The 13,235-nt window shown below is 39.1% G+C and overlaps 1 protein-coding gene across 2 annotated transcripts in view; it reads right to left on the reverse strand.

The window, feature by feature from the left end:
• Positions 1 to 12,677, reverse strand: part of LOC126060498 (NXPE family member 1-like) — a 79,942-nt gene extending 67,265 nt beyond the window's left edge. Inside the window, exons 1-5 of one of the 2 annotated variants that reach the window (XM_049856673.1) lie at positions 12,011 to 12,677; positions 11,445 to 11,506; positions 10,282 to 10,299; positions 9,705 to 9,890; positions 4,501 to 5,036 (exon numbers count right to left, since the gene is read on the reverse strand). In XM_049856673.1, coding sequence (XP_049712630.1) covers positions 4,501 to 5,036; positions 9,705 to 9,890; positions 10,282 to 10,299; positions 11,445 to 11,506; positions 12,011 to 12,657 — 1,449 coding nt within the window. In that variant the 5' untranslated portion in view covers positions 12,658 to 12,677. Of the gene's footprint in view, positions 1 to 4,500; positions 5,037 to 9,704; positions 9,891 to 10,281; positions 10,300 to 11,444; positions 11,507 to 12,010 lie in introns of those variants that run through there. The other variant, XM_049856672.1, reaches the window with a different exon arrangement.
• Positions 12,678 to 13,235: the final 558 nt, after the last annotated feature.

Here is a 13,235-nt window from a genome sequence, read left to right on the forward strand (position 1 = left end):
CCTTTGCCCATTTTTAATTGGATTATTTCTCTTTTTGTTGTAGCGGTATTGGATTTTCCTATAGGAAAAATCTTACCTTTTTTTTGTATAAAGTACACACACACACACACACACACATACATATAGTTGTATATACACACACATACCATGCAAACAGATATAGAGTCTTGAAATTTCATGGTGAGTATGCAGTTAGAAAAGTATGTCTAAAAAGACTCCATGGTGGGGGTGATGATGAAAAGTAAGTTGAGAAATGCTGCTCTGTATGTGATGTATTTTTCCCCTGGCTACTTTTAAGATTTTCTCTCAGTCACTAATCTTAAGTCAAATGATGATGAGTCCTTGGTGTAAGTTTTCTTCATCTTATGTTGAAGGTCATAGAGCTTTCTGGACCAGTTAACTTACAATTTCATAAAATTTGAAAATTTTTCATCATTTTTTAAATATCAACAAGAAATATAATTTTCTGTCATTTAAATGCTTTTTTGCTTTGAATTCTTTTTTGTCTGCTTTTTTTGGGGATTAAAATTTGCTTTATATTTTCTTTACACTTCATATCAATCTATGTCATTTTGTTTTGTGCTGTTCTCTTGAAGAGAGCACAAAATGGCATTTTTTACTTTTTATTTTGAAATAATTATAGATTCACAAGAAGTGCAAGGCTAGTACAGAGAAGTTCTCTGTACTCCTCATCCAGTTTCTTCCATTGGTTACAACTTACATGTTGTTGTTGGTGTTATGTGCCATTAATTTTGTTCTGACACATAGTGACCCTATAGGACAGAGCAGAACTGCCCCATAGGGTTTCCAAGGAGTGGCTGGTGTATTTGAACTGCTGACCTTTTGGTTAGCAGCCAAGCTCTTAACCACTGTGCCACCAGGCAACTTATATGGTTGTAGTATAATATAAAAACCAGGAATTTGGCATTGGTAAATGGCACTAGTTTTTTTTAAAGGGTGTGTGTTTATAGTCCTAGGCCGTTGTTATCACCGGTGTACATTGGGATAACCACCAGCACAATCAGGATGCAGAACTATGCCATCACTGCAAAGATCTCCCGTCAGCTACCCCTTTATAGCCACACCTACCCTTCTCCCCGCACCATTTCTAATCTCTGGCAAACACTCATCCGCTTTCTGTTTCTATAATTTTATGATTTCAAGAATGTTGTATAAATTGGATCATACAGTATGTGCCATTTTAAGATCAGCTTTTTTTATTCGTATAATGTTCTTGAGATCTATCCAAGTTGTTACATGTATTGTTAGTTCGTTCCTTTTTTGTTGCTTATTTATTTCATTGTATGGATGTAGTAAATTTTGTTTAACTATTTTTTAACAAGGGACATTTTCATTGCTCTTAAATTTCGGGTATTCCAAATAAAGCTGCTATGAAAAATCATGTACAGGTTTTTGTGCAAACATCTGGTTTCCTCTCTCTGGGATACATGCCCAGGAGTGCAAATACTGGGCTTCACGATAAGCACATGTTTAGATTTTTACTTTAACCTGATCTTTCCTTTAATTAGGAAATTTAAGTCCTTTAGGTATAACCTGATCACTGATATGTACAGACTTATCTCTACCGTCTTATTTTATAAACCCAAATTTCATGTTTTTCTTGGTTCCTTTTCTCCCCTTTCCTATCTTCTTTATGTTTCTTGATTGATTGTGTTTCCTTTGTTACGTTTTTTTCTCTCTTCCGATTTAAAATTAAATGTTTCCTTATGGCCTACTCTTAAGTTCCTTTTAAAACAGCAAACTTTCACTTATGCCTTCTAAAAAAGCATCTAGAATTTACTCATGTCTAAAAAATTGCTTTCCACATCCAAAGACTATCACTTCACTGTTATTACTCTCTCTAACTTGTCACTTCCCATATTAATAGCATCTGGAATATTATTGCAACCTTTTGATATATGTGCTTTTTATAATCAGCCCTGTTTATAGGTTGGAAACCCTGGTGGCGTAGTGGTTAAGTGCTACATCTGCTAACCAAAGGGTCAGCAGTTCGAATCCGCCAGGCGCTCCTTGGAAACTCTATGGGGCAGCTCTACTCTGTCCTATAGGGTCGCTATGAGTCGGAATCGACTCGATGGCGCTGGGTTTGGTTTGGTTTTTGGTTTTGTTTATAGGTTTGGAGCCCTGGTGGTGCATTGGTTAAGAGCTTGGCTGCTAAACAAAAGATCAGCAGTTTGAATTCACCACCACTCCTTGGAAACCGTATGGAGCAGTTCTACAGTGTCCTGTAGGGTTGGCATGAGTTGGAATTGACTCAACAGCAATGGGTTTATTTATAGGTTCACATCCTGGCTCACCTACCTACTAGCTCTGGGACAAATGGCAAGTTATTCAACTTTTCTATGCTTCAATATCATCAGTTTCCAGGTGTGTAGTTCACAGGGTTGTTATGAGAATTGAATGAATTAATACATGTACAAAATTTATGACAGTAATTTTCCCATCAGTGTATCCAGAAATTTCTCTTTGGTATCGTACATAAATCCTGGGACTGTTTAATTCTGCTACTTTCCTATGGTCTGCAATGATTTTTCACAAATGTATCTGTAATCTCTCACTCTTATTATTACTACCCAGGGGCAAGTTGACTTTACTGAAATGCTTTATCCAGGACTCTTTCAAGTGTTGTATCCAATTCATATCAGCTAAAGGAAAAAGAAAATGACTCATATGACTATCCATAAAGTTTCATATTACTACAGGTAAGGCTTCATCTAAAGCCAAAAACAAACCAAACCCATTGCCGATTCTGACTCATAGCGACCCTGTTGGACAAAGTTGTACTCCCCCATAGGGTTTCCAAGGAGCGGCTAGTGGACTCAAACTGCCAACCTTTTGGTTAGCAGCCAGACACTTGACCACTGCGCCACCAGGGCCCCAGGGCTGGATCTAGAGGTTTAAATAATGTAACCACGCTTTCTCTCTGACTCTCTAGGCTCTGTCCTCTTTTCCTGGATTCACTCTGAAGCTACAACAAGGGTAGTCCCAAGGATCTTAAGCCTTCCATAGCCTTTAGTATTGAAGATCTCAGAATTTATATGAAGCCAAAGGAAAGAAATAAAACAAAGCACAACTCCAGGTGACTCTGCTAGGACCAGTCACTTATGCAGAGGGTAGAGAGGTTTGATTGACCAGTCGGAGCCAAGGAGAAGCAGGGTCACATAATTGACCGTTCCACTAATATGCTACAAAGTGGGGAGTGTGCCGATCTCCAGGAAAAGAGGGGCTCTCTTACCAGAAGTGAGAGCATCGAGTAGGACAAAAACAACAGATGTTCAATACCAGAGGCAATAAAGATGAGGTCAGATAAGAGACTGAGTCACATTTTCTATCTTTAATCTTATCTCTCAGAAAGTTTTTCTGAAAATTTTATCCTATATCCTTAAAGGATAAATGCCATAGAGTCAGATTAGCTCCTGGCAGTGGGATTTCGTACAGGAAAATTCAGAGGTTTTCAGGATCCAGTGGGCCTTGCTGGGAACTTTGCAACCCCTCCAGGACAGTGGATTCTGGAGAATTGCCCCATCAGACTCTTCCTCTTCCAAGTTGGAAGTCATCTTGAGCTTATCTTTAGTGGTAAAAATAAGGAAATGGGTCTGCTTTCTCCAGATATTTATTTTACAATCGTTTCATTGGTCTGAGGGAAGAACTTGAAGCTAAATTGGTCACTACAGGAGGCTTGTCTTCCTATTTGTTAAGTGGCATGAACTGGTCAAGAAAAGTTGATTCTTTTCATGAATGTTTTCATTGTATTAAAAATAATTTATTTATTTTTTGTGTGGTTGTTGAAAATACATACAGCGGTACTACACCAATTCAACAATTTCTACATGTACAATTCAGTGACATTGATTACATTCTTCAAGTTGTACAACCATTCTCACCCTCCTTTTTGAAATTGTTCCTGCTCCATTAACACAAACTCACCGGCCTCTAATCCTCCTGTTTTACCTTTTGAGTTGCTCTCGTCAGTTTGAATACATATAAATAGCTCTTTAAAAGAGAACAGTGCTCAAAAGGCAGACATTCTTTACTAATTAAGCTTGGTTTAAAAAAAGACTTCATGGGATATCTTTGTTTTAAGGTTTAAAGATTATCTAAGGACAGTAGTTTTAGGGGTTAATACAGTCTCAATGGTTCCAGAAAATGTGGATGCCATGAGAATTTGAAATTCTGCTCTATATTTTTCCCCCTTGTGATCAGGATTTTATGTTCAGTAATGGTAGCCAGGTACTATCCAGTTCTTCTGGTCTCATGGCAGGCAGTTGTTCATGTATTCCACTGAATATTTTCATTTTTAAGTGGAAGCACAGCTTAGAAATAACTGACTTGGTTGACTGGTGGTGGCTCATGGATCATCCGTAGTGCAGACTATGTCCTCATGCTCATTGGGAGGTGAGAGCCAAACACAGCATCTGGTATGCTAGCAGACGCTTAATGTTTTTAATGAAGTGAATGAGCTGCAGAGACGTGTGCTATCTAGCAAATATAGTTTAATAATATATTAATCTGATTTCTGACCACAGATTGAGGTGGGTGGACATCATTTGTGCCATATGCAATGGTCATATCCCAGGCATCAATGATACCCATATTAATATCCTGGAAAATGTCCTTCATGGCAAGATAATGAATGTAGCCATGAAAGTCACTGAATCTCTCTGCATCACTGTACATCTCCCTGGTGTTTTCTGCCTTGATGATGACTGTAGTGTCTGGGCTTCTCAGAAGAAGATGCTGAACAGCTTTGTGGACATTGAGGGCCCTTCGGATAAAAACATCGATGGGAAAGGGTCTAAAATGCTGGCCCAGAGAAATAACAATGACAGTATTTTTTCCTCCTCCAATTCTGTCAATGACCCGAGCAATGTACTCAATCTCTTTGACTGAATAGGTCAGTGATCCAATCAAGGGGTAACTATGTTTTTGCCACTGGATGTTGATATTCCTATCCAAGTCCACAGCAAGTTGGTGTCGAAGTTTTCCAGATTCATGAAGATCCACTGACTTCAGTGCTGTTGACAAATAGGCAATCCCAAAATCAAAGGAGAATAAGATTACCAGGATTGACTAGTCATAAAGATAGAAGAAAAGATTTGGTGTTTGTAAATGAACAAATTGATCAAAAAAAAATTGTAATTTATTACAGTTTAAATGAGAGAATAGTTTTGAAAGCTTTTTGAACAATCAAAAGTGTTGCACGAATGTAAGAGATTATGTTGCCCATTTGTAGAATCATGTGGGATCAAGTAAGTGGACTAGTGAGGGTAAGACATTGAGTGACTTCATTTTGGGGAATGATGTGGTCAGTTTGTAGGTATTATTTCCGTACATTTTGTTAACTGTTGACTATATTAATTTGAGGATAGAGAAAGGTACTATTGGATACAAGAAAACTAGAAACTTACCTATTTCCCCATACTCTATAAGTTTTCTTAAGAGTGAGATTGCATTCTATACTTCTCTATGGGGCAGTTCTACTCTGTCCTGCAGGGTCGCTATGAGTCAGAATCGACTCGACGGCAGTGGATTGTATTTCCTTTACATATTCGTAGAAAAGTGCTGAGTACATCATCTATAATAATAGTAATAGTATAGTACTTATTTTTAAAGCATTTATTTAAAAAGCATTTATTTGGATGATATATTCATTCACCTCAAAGCTTTTGCTCTCTTTATTATTGCTATGTTATGAAAAACAAAACCCAAAGGGGAAATGATCTGCCCGAGATTGTTGTTGTTAGGTGCTATCCAGTCAGTTTCAACTCATAGTGACCTATGTACAACAGGACTAAATGCTGCCCAGTCCCGTGCCATCCTCACAACCATTGCTATGTTTGAGCCCATTGTTGCAGCCACTGCGTCAATCCATCTCGTTGAGGGTCTTCCTCTTTTTTGCTGACCCTGTACTTTACCAAGCATGATATCCTTCTCCAGGGAGTGATCCCTCCCAATAACATGTCCAGAGTACCAGAAATGAAGTCTTGCCATCCTTGCTTCTAAGGAGCATTCTGGCTGTACTTCCTCCAAGACAGATTTGTTCATTCTTCTGGCACTCCATGGTATATTCAATATTCTTTGTCAACACCATAATTCAAAGGCATCAATTCTTTTTTTGTCTTATTCATTGTCCAACTTCCACATGCACATGAGGCAATTGAGAACACCATGGCTTGGGTTAGGTGCACCTTAGCCCTCAAAGTGGCATCTTTGCTTTTTAACACTTTAAAGTAGTCTTTTGCAGCCGATTTGGCTAATGCAATACGTTGATTTCTTGACTGCTCCTTCCATGGGCATCGACTGTGGATCCAAGTAAAATGAAATCCTTGGCAACTTCAATCTTTTCTCTGTTAATCATGATGTTGCTTATTGGTCCAGTTATGGGGATTTTTGCCTTCTTTACATTGAGGTGTAATCCATACTGAAGGCTGTATGTTGTCTTTAATCTTCATCAGTAAGTGCTTCAAGTCCTCTTTGCTTTCAGCAAGCAAGGTTGTGTCATCTGCATAACGTAGGTTGTTAATGAGTCTTCCTCCAATCCTGATGCCGAGTTCTTCATATAGTCCAGCTTCTCAGATTGAATAAGTATGGTAAAAGGATACAACCCTGACACACACCTTTCCTGATTTTAAGCTATGCAGTATCCCCTCGCTCTGTTAGTTGACTGCCTCTTCGCCTATGTGTAGTTCCACATGAGCACAATTAAGTGTCCTGGAATTTTCATTCGTTGCAGTGTTAGCAATAATTTGTCATGGTCACAGTCAAATGCCTTTGCACAGTCAATAAAACACAGGTAACCATCTTTCTGGCATTCTCTGCTTTTAGCCAAGATCCATCTGACATCAGCAATGATATCCCTTGTTCCATGTTCTCTTCTGAATCTGGCTTGAATTTCTGGCAGTTCCCTGTCAACATAGTGCTGCAATCGTTTTTGAATTATTTTCAGCAAAATTTTACTTACATGTGGTGGTAATGATATTTATTGTTTGATAATTTCTGCATTCTTTTGGACCACCTTTCTTTGGAACGGGCACATACATGGATCTTTTCTAGTCAGTTGGCTAGGTAGCTGTCTTTCAAATTTCTTGGCATAGATGAGTGAGCGCTTCCAGCATTTCACCCATTTGTTGAAACATCTCAATTCCTGGACCCTTGTTTTTCATCAGTGCCTTTGGTGCAGCTTGGACCTCTTCCTTCAGTACCATTGGTTCTTGATCATATGCTATCTCCTGAAATGGTTGAACGTCGCGCAATTTTTTTGGTACCGTTACTCTGTGTATTCCTTCCATCTCTTTTGATGATTCCTGCTTTGTTCAATATTTTGCCCATAGAATCCTTCAGTATTGCAGTTGATGGTCTTTTCCATCATAGGCCCCTGGCCTTGTTCTGACTGATGATATTGAGCTTCTCCGTTGCCTCTTTCCACAGATGTATTCATTATGATTCCTGTGTATTCCATCCAGCAAGGTCTGTTAATATTGTTGAAAAGGGTATTTCTAATGAATAAGTCATTCATTTATTAAGTAACAGAATCAGGTCTTAGACTTCATGTTCTTCCCAATTCTTGTGAAAATGGTCTACCTGATCTTAACACTTCCGAAGATAGTATATGAGTCATATAAAATGAAGTCCTTCCATTTTTCGTTGGACTAATCACTCCCTTAACAGAATATCAAGGACAAATGCTTTGTTACTAGAGAACTTACGAGGAAAATGGTTAGAAAAGAATTATTAATGCTTTGTAACAGGTACCATCTTAGATTTGAAGTCTTAACTCAGTGAGGTTTGGAAATGTAGGTGCTGCAGTGGCAGGGTGGGGGGAATGGCTATTTTCTTAAGTCTGCTTCCAAAAGCACACTCCGGCCATAGAATTTAACTTTTAACAAAATACGCAGCAAATGTTTTCCTACCACAACTAAAAAAATTAGCTGAAGAGAGTAGGTAACTTAGTAGTTCAGTACTTTATATGATCTAAGAGATCCACCATTATAGAGATGCACCATTACATGAGGCTAAAGGTTATCCCCTTATTTTACAGATGAAGAAACTGAGGTTCTGAGGAGTTTGGCTGTTTATCAGAGGCCACAGTTTAGAACTCTCCCCTTCTGTTGGGGATTCCCCCTTAAAACTTGGAGCCAAGATGCTACTAATTTTACTTTCTATAAGAAGGAATAAATAGGAGCCCTGGTGGCACAGTGGTTAAGAGCTATGCCTGCTAACCAAAAAGTTGGCAGTTCGAATTCACCAGCCGCTTTTTGGGGCAGTCCTACTCTGTCCTACAGGGTTGCTATGAGTTGGAATCGACTCAACAGCAATGGGTTTTGTTTTGTTTTAATAAGGAGGAATAGTTTTCATCTAGGTTGAGATCATATGAGTGACCTCACGCCAGGTAGACCAGGGTGCTGCCACACCTGTTACATTGTCCACTGTGATAAGAGCCCAGGGCACAGGGACGTGCAGAGGCAGGCAGTGATGCATTTCCAGGTCAGATAGCTAGGATCTACTAGTGGATTCTGATTTATTATTGGCATACTCTTGGTTTAGTGAAAAGAGCAACTAAATTCCAGCCCCAACTCTGACATTAACTAAAAATAATAATTACAATAGCTATGGCTTTTTGGGGGAGTTTCTGAGTGGTTCAAACCATTAATGCGCTTGGCTGCTAACTGAAAGGTTGGAGGTTTAAGTCTACCCAGAAGCACCTCAAAAGAAAGGCCTGGCGATCTACGTCTAGAAAAATCAGCTATTGAAAACTGTAAGGAACACAGTTCTACTCTGACACACGTGGGGTTACCATGAGTTGGATTGACTTGACTCTATGGTAACTGTTTTTTTTTTTTTTTAATACTGTTTATTGGGCACTTTCTATGTGCCTATGTGTCTTGTAATGTGTTAAATATTTTATAGTCGGTACCTCATTTTTTTTTTTTTTTTACCTCATTTAATCTTCCTAACAGCTACCAGATACTGTTATTATTCCTAGTTCACTGATGAGGAAAATTAGGTAGAGAAAATAAGTTACATGCCCAAGGTCATGGTTTCTAAGTGGCACACCCTAGGTCTGTCTGACTCCAAAGCCCGTGTTTTCAACCATTGTGCTTACCTAATGCAACATCATCACCGTGCTCCTGAGCTCTGTCCTTTCATCGATATGGATGGTACCTATAATGATGATACCTGTAGAGAACTGACTTGCAACAAGCAGTATTCTAAATGCTTTGCATATATTACCTTATTTAATCTTCATGACAATCTTATTAGGTGGGGACTGATTTTGTCTCCATTTTACAGTTGAGGAAACTGAGGGACAGAAAGCCCACTGAGCATGTGGAGAAAACAGGCTGTCTGGAGCTAGTATTCACACCCTTAATCATCACCCCATATTGTGGAAGGTGGACAATATAATATCTTCAGCTGTATCAATAATTTTCTGAGATGCTGGATAAATACCTACGTGTGTATTCTTTGGGGGATAAGAATGTAATAAACCTTTCTCTGTACTGGCTCCCTCCCAGTCAGATAAATGTATTCTTTTAAAGGAAAGAAAATGATGCAAAAAGTTTTAGTGTGTTGTGACTAAGGAATATGAAAACGAAGAGATGTTTCCCATATTCCTTTCTCTTCTTGAAATGAAAAAGAAGTTTCCAAAAGGGATGTCAATAATAGCTTAGACTGAGACATACTGTTGATATTCTCTTTGAAGTATTCCATCCACTGGCGGACTGTGGAATCACCCAAGAGATATATGAGTTTTCCTCTCAGGCATTCTTTCATTTCAATGGAAGTCAAACTACAGGAGACAGGATTCCATGTGTCTTTCCAGACATGCCCACTGGGCGCTGTGGATATCATTCCAAGCTTGCATTTCTCTTTCCTTGGAACTGCTGGTACTGCCAAAGAATCAACAAGACAGGATCTTCTAAAACATCAAATTACCAGTATGTGTTTATTAAGAGCCTACTGTGTTTTCTAGCTACCCTTTTAGTAGGGGCGAATGTGGCTTTAGTAGCAGGAAACTCTTATTGAAGCACCCTGCTAATGGGATAGATATTTTTTTCAGTAAAATTTTTCTCTGAAGTAAATTTTCTAAATAATCCCCATTAATGTTCATTGTGAGAGCAGATGTTTTCTCGCAGAAAAGGAAAATATGGCCTTCTGGGTAAAATTTTAAATATTTGGTTGCTTTTCTATGGAAGTGAAACCATCAATTCTTGCGTAGTAATGACTGCTCAATTACACTATCATTTTAGCCCACTTCACCCCCAAGTTTGTCACATTCTGTCACAGTGACTTCAGTGCCACCATCAAACTGTAAATGTTTTGAGTTAAAAGCAGGGTGATGAGAAAAAAAATAAATAAATAACAACTGGTTTGGCTTGGGAACTGTTCAGTCTGTAATGGGTATGGTTGTAGGCTGGAGTAGGGTCCTAGAGGCCCAAGATATATCAGGCATTAACCCATTAGTCACTGGTTTATGAAGAATCTGGGAATCTGAGAGGATGAGGTGCTATGATGGTGAGGAGCCCATGGTGGGCTTGGGGCAGTGATTATTCACCCACCAAAGGGAAACAAACAAAAAAACCCAAAGGGAAGTAGTTTAATATTTTGACAACCAGTATGAGCATACTCATGTGCCCTGAGTGAAAAAAATGCCATTTCTATCTCTAGGCACATATTTAGACTTCTGTGTGAAAAAATTTATTGGTGATTAGCAAGCTGTTAATGTTGAACTTCAAGGGACATGAAAGCTCTTGCCTTAAATCATTCCTAGGCTGTGAGGGGTCAAAGAAATTGAAGAGAAATTAGTAAATACAACTGTGAAAGTACTATGTTATATGTTAAAATTCTTTGAAAGACGACAAATATGAAGAAGAGGTTGGAAACCTCTAGACGGCGACTCTTGGGCCAGTAGTGATGTGGGATGTGGCGATGGTGGTGGCAGTGTGAGGAGGTGTGGCGTAAGGGGTGGTGATGGTAGTGATGGTGCAGATGATGTTGTGAGAGGGGCGGTGGTGTGGGGAGGTAGAGAACTATGTGTAGAACTGAGAAAGAGTTTTGACATTTGAAGGTTATTGTGTTAGATGGGCAGGTAATCTGTTTCCTGATAGATAGGTGATGAGAGCTACAGCTAGTAAAACAGGTTTATGACATCCTAGGGGCTGCACTTATTCACTCACTTAGGTAACTGGTATCTTGGCCTACCACAGAAAAGCCAGATTTGCAGGGTGCCAATAATAAGACTAATAATAGTGAACAAATTCAGCAGAAAGAGGAAACCCTTTCAGGGAGTCTAGGACTAGCAATAGAGGGCAGTGGTCTGATCCCATTATAGATGGGGTGTCATGAGTTGGGGGCCAACTTGACGGAAGCCAACAGAACAACAACAGGACTAAGCACACCTACCAAGCAGAAGGAGAACTTACTGTTGCATCTGGAGACGTTAATGGCATTGAAACTTTTCATAATCTCTACACCCACATTAGACCTTAAAGAGACAAATACAGAAGTTAATCTGCAGGTAGCCCAAAATACCAGGAAACAAGAGAAGCCAGATTATCTAGCTTTAGCTATTTCTTGGTGATAAGTTAACCACCATGTCCAGAGATTCAGGCCATCTAGTAAAACTTCATTTCTTTGCTTATTAGTACACGGGATACAGACATCCAGTAGGTGTACAAGGTGATTTATTGCAATGCAGAAAGAATATATTAGAGTATACGTACACACTCATCTATTTCTCGCCCTCTTTTAATTTTTATTTCTGTGTTTCAATGATAAGAGTTTTTTTGTTTCAATGGTAAGGGTTAAATATCCAAAAATTTTGGGGACTACCGGAGAGTGAGCACAGTCCCCAAATCAATTCACAGATCCCTTCCCAACTGGCTTTTCATAAGGAGTTCCAATACTGATATACTGATAAGACCTTCATTGGATCAACTTATAGGTCACACCATATTTGCCCAAGTAGTCTCCAGAAATAATGATTTACCTTTCAAAGAGACTCCTTTCTTGTTTGCTGAGATAAGAAACTTCCTTGTTCTTGGAGCGCATGTGGGTGAGTGCAGCACAGGGTGTGTGTTGAGGTTTCACGCAGTAGAAGGCTTCTTGGTATTGACCATCTAGATACTGGCACAGTTCAGTACTTGAGTTTAAAATCAGGGCACAATCAGTATTGACGTGAAAGGTATCTCTGGAAAACTGGCCAGTGAAGATCACCCTGTCATAGCCTTGGTTCCTTGCCCTCCAGAGTGCTGACACCCCCTCACTGGGGTGGATGAGCAGCAGGGACAGAGACACCTGGCCCTCCCAGAACAGAGTGAAGCGGACAAGGTAGGTGCCGTTGTTGAAGTCGGTCACCTCTCCTGAAGCACCTGCCTTCAGGGCTGGGGAAGACATCCTGGCCCTCAGAAAATCTCCACCATACTCCTTTCTGCGTCCCAGGTGGTCCCTCACCTCCAGCAGGAGGTCTAGGTGCTCCCCTATGCAGTAGGTGTCACGAGGGTTGAGCACAGTGACTCTGCTGTGTGCTGCGCTGGTGGTGGTGTTCACGTGGGGGAAAGGCCTGGGTGGGATCAGCTGGTCTAATTTCTTCATGATTTCCTTTATCCTCAGGTCGGTCATTACTGGTGAGATCATTGAATGCAGTGGTGAGTCAGGGCATGAAGACTTCTTGAAATTCTAGTAATGGGGGGAGATGGGCAACATGAGTGCAGTCAAAAACTAAAATGATAGAGAGCATAGAAAATGTCCCTATTTAATATATTTATTTTTGATGGGTTAGTCATCTTCTATCTTCTATTGAATAATGGAGGGATAAAAAAAATAATATAAAATGTTGAAATTTTATAATCATATACCTGATATGAATAATGATTTTCCTTAGAAAATCTTATGGTGGAACTCCACTTCTTACTGGTTAATTTGTTTTAGACAAGCCATTTAATCCCCTCAAATCTTAAAATCATTTTCCTTAAGGTGGCAGTGTTAAAATCTACCTTATAGGGCATTTGTGAAGATCAAATGAGAATTTTTTTTTTTTTTTTTTTTTTTTTTTACTGCATAGCAGAGAACAAATGTTTATTGTTCTTTTTTTTAATCTGAAAAGTAAAATTCAGTAATTTAAATAAATCCTTAAAAACTGTTTAAAATACATGAGGTTTCTTTGTAAAATATGGATTATCTTTTTCCTATTTCATCTTTTACATTTTGCTTAA

Source organism: Elephas maximus, chromosome 17 (genome assembly GCF_024166365.1).
Source record: "Elephas maximus indicus isolate mEleMax1 chromosome 17, mEleMax1 primary haplotype, whole genome shotgun sequence".
Lineage (NCBI taxonomy): Eukaryota > Metazoa > Chordata > Mammalia > Proboscidea > Elephantidae > Elephas > Elephas maximus.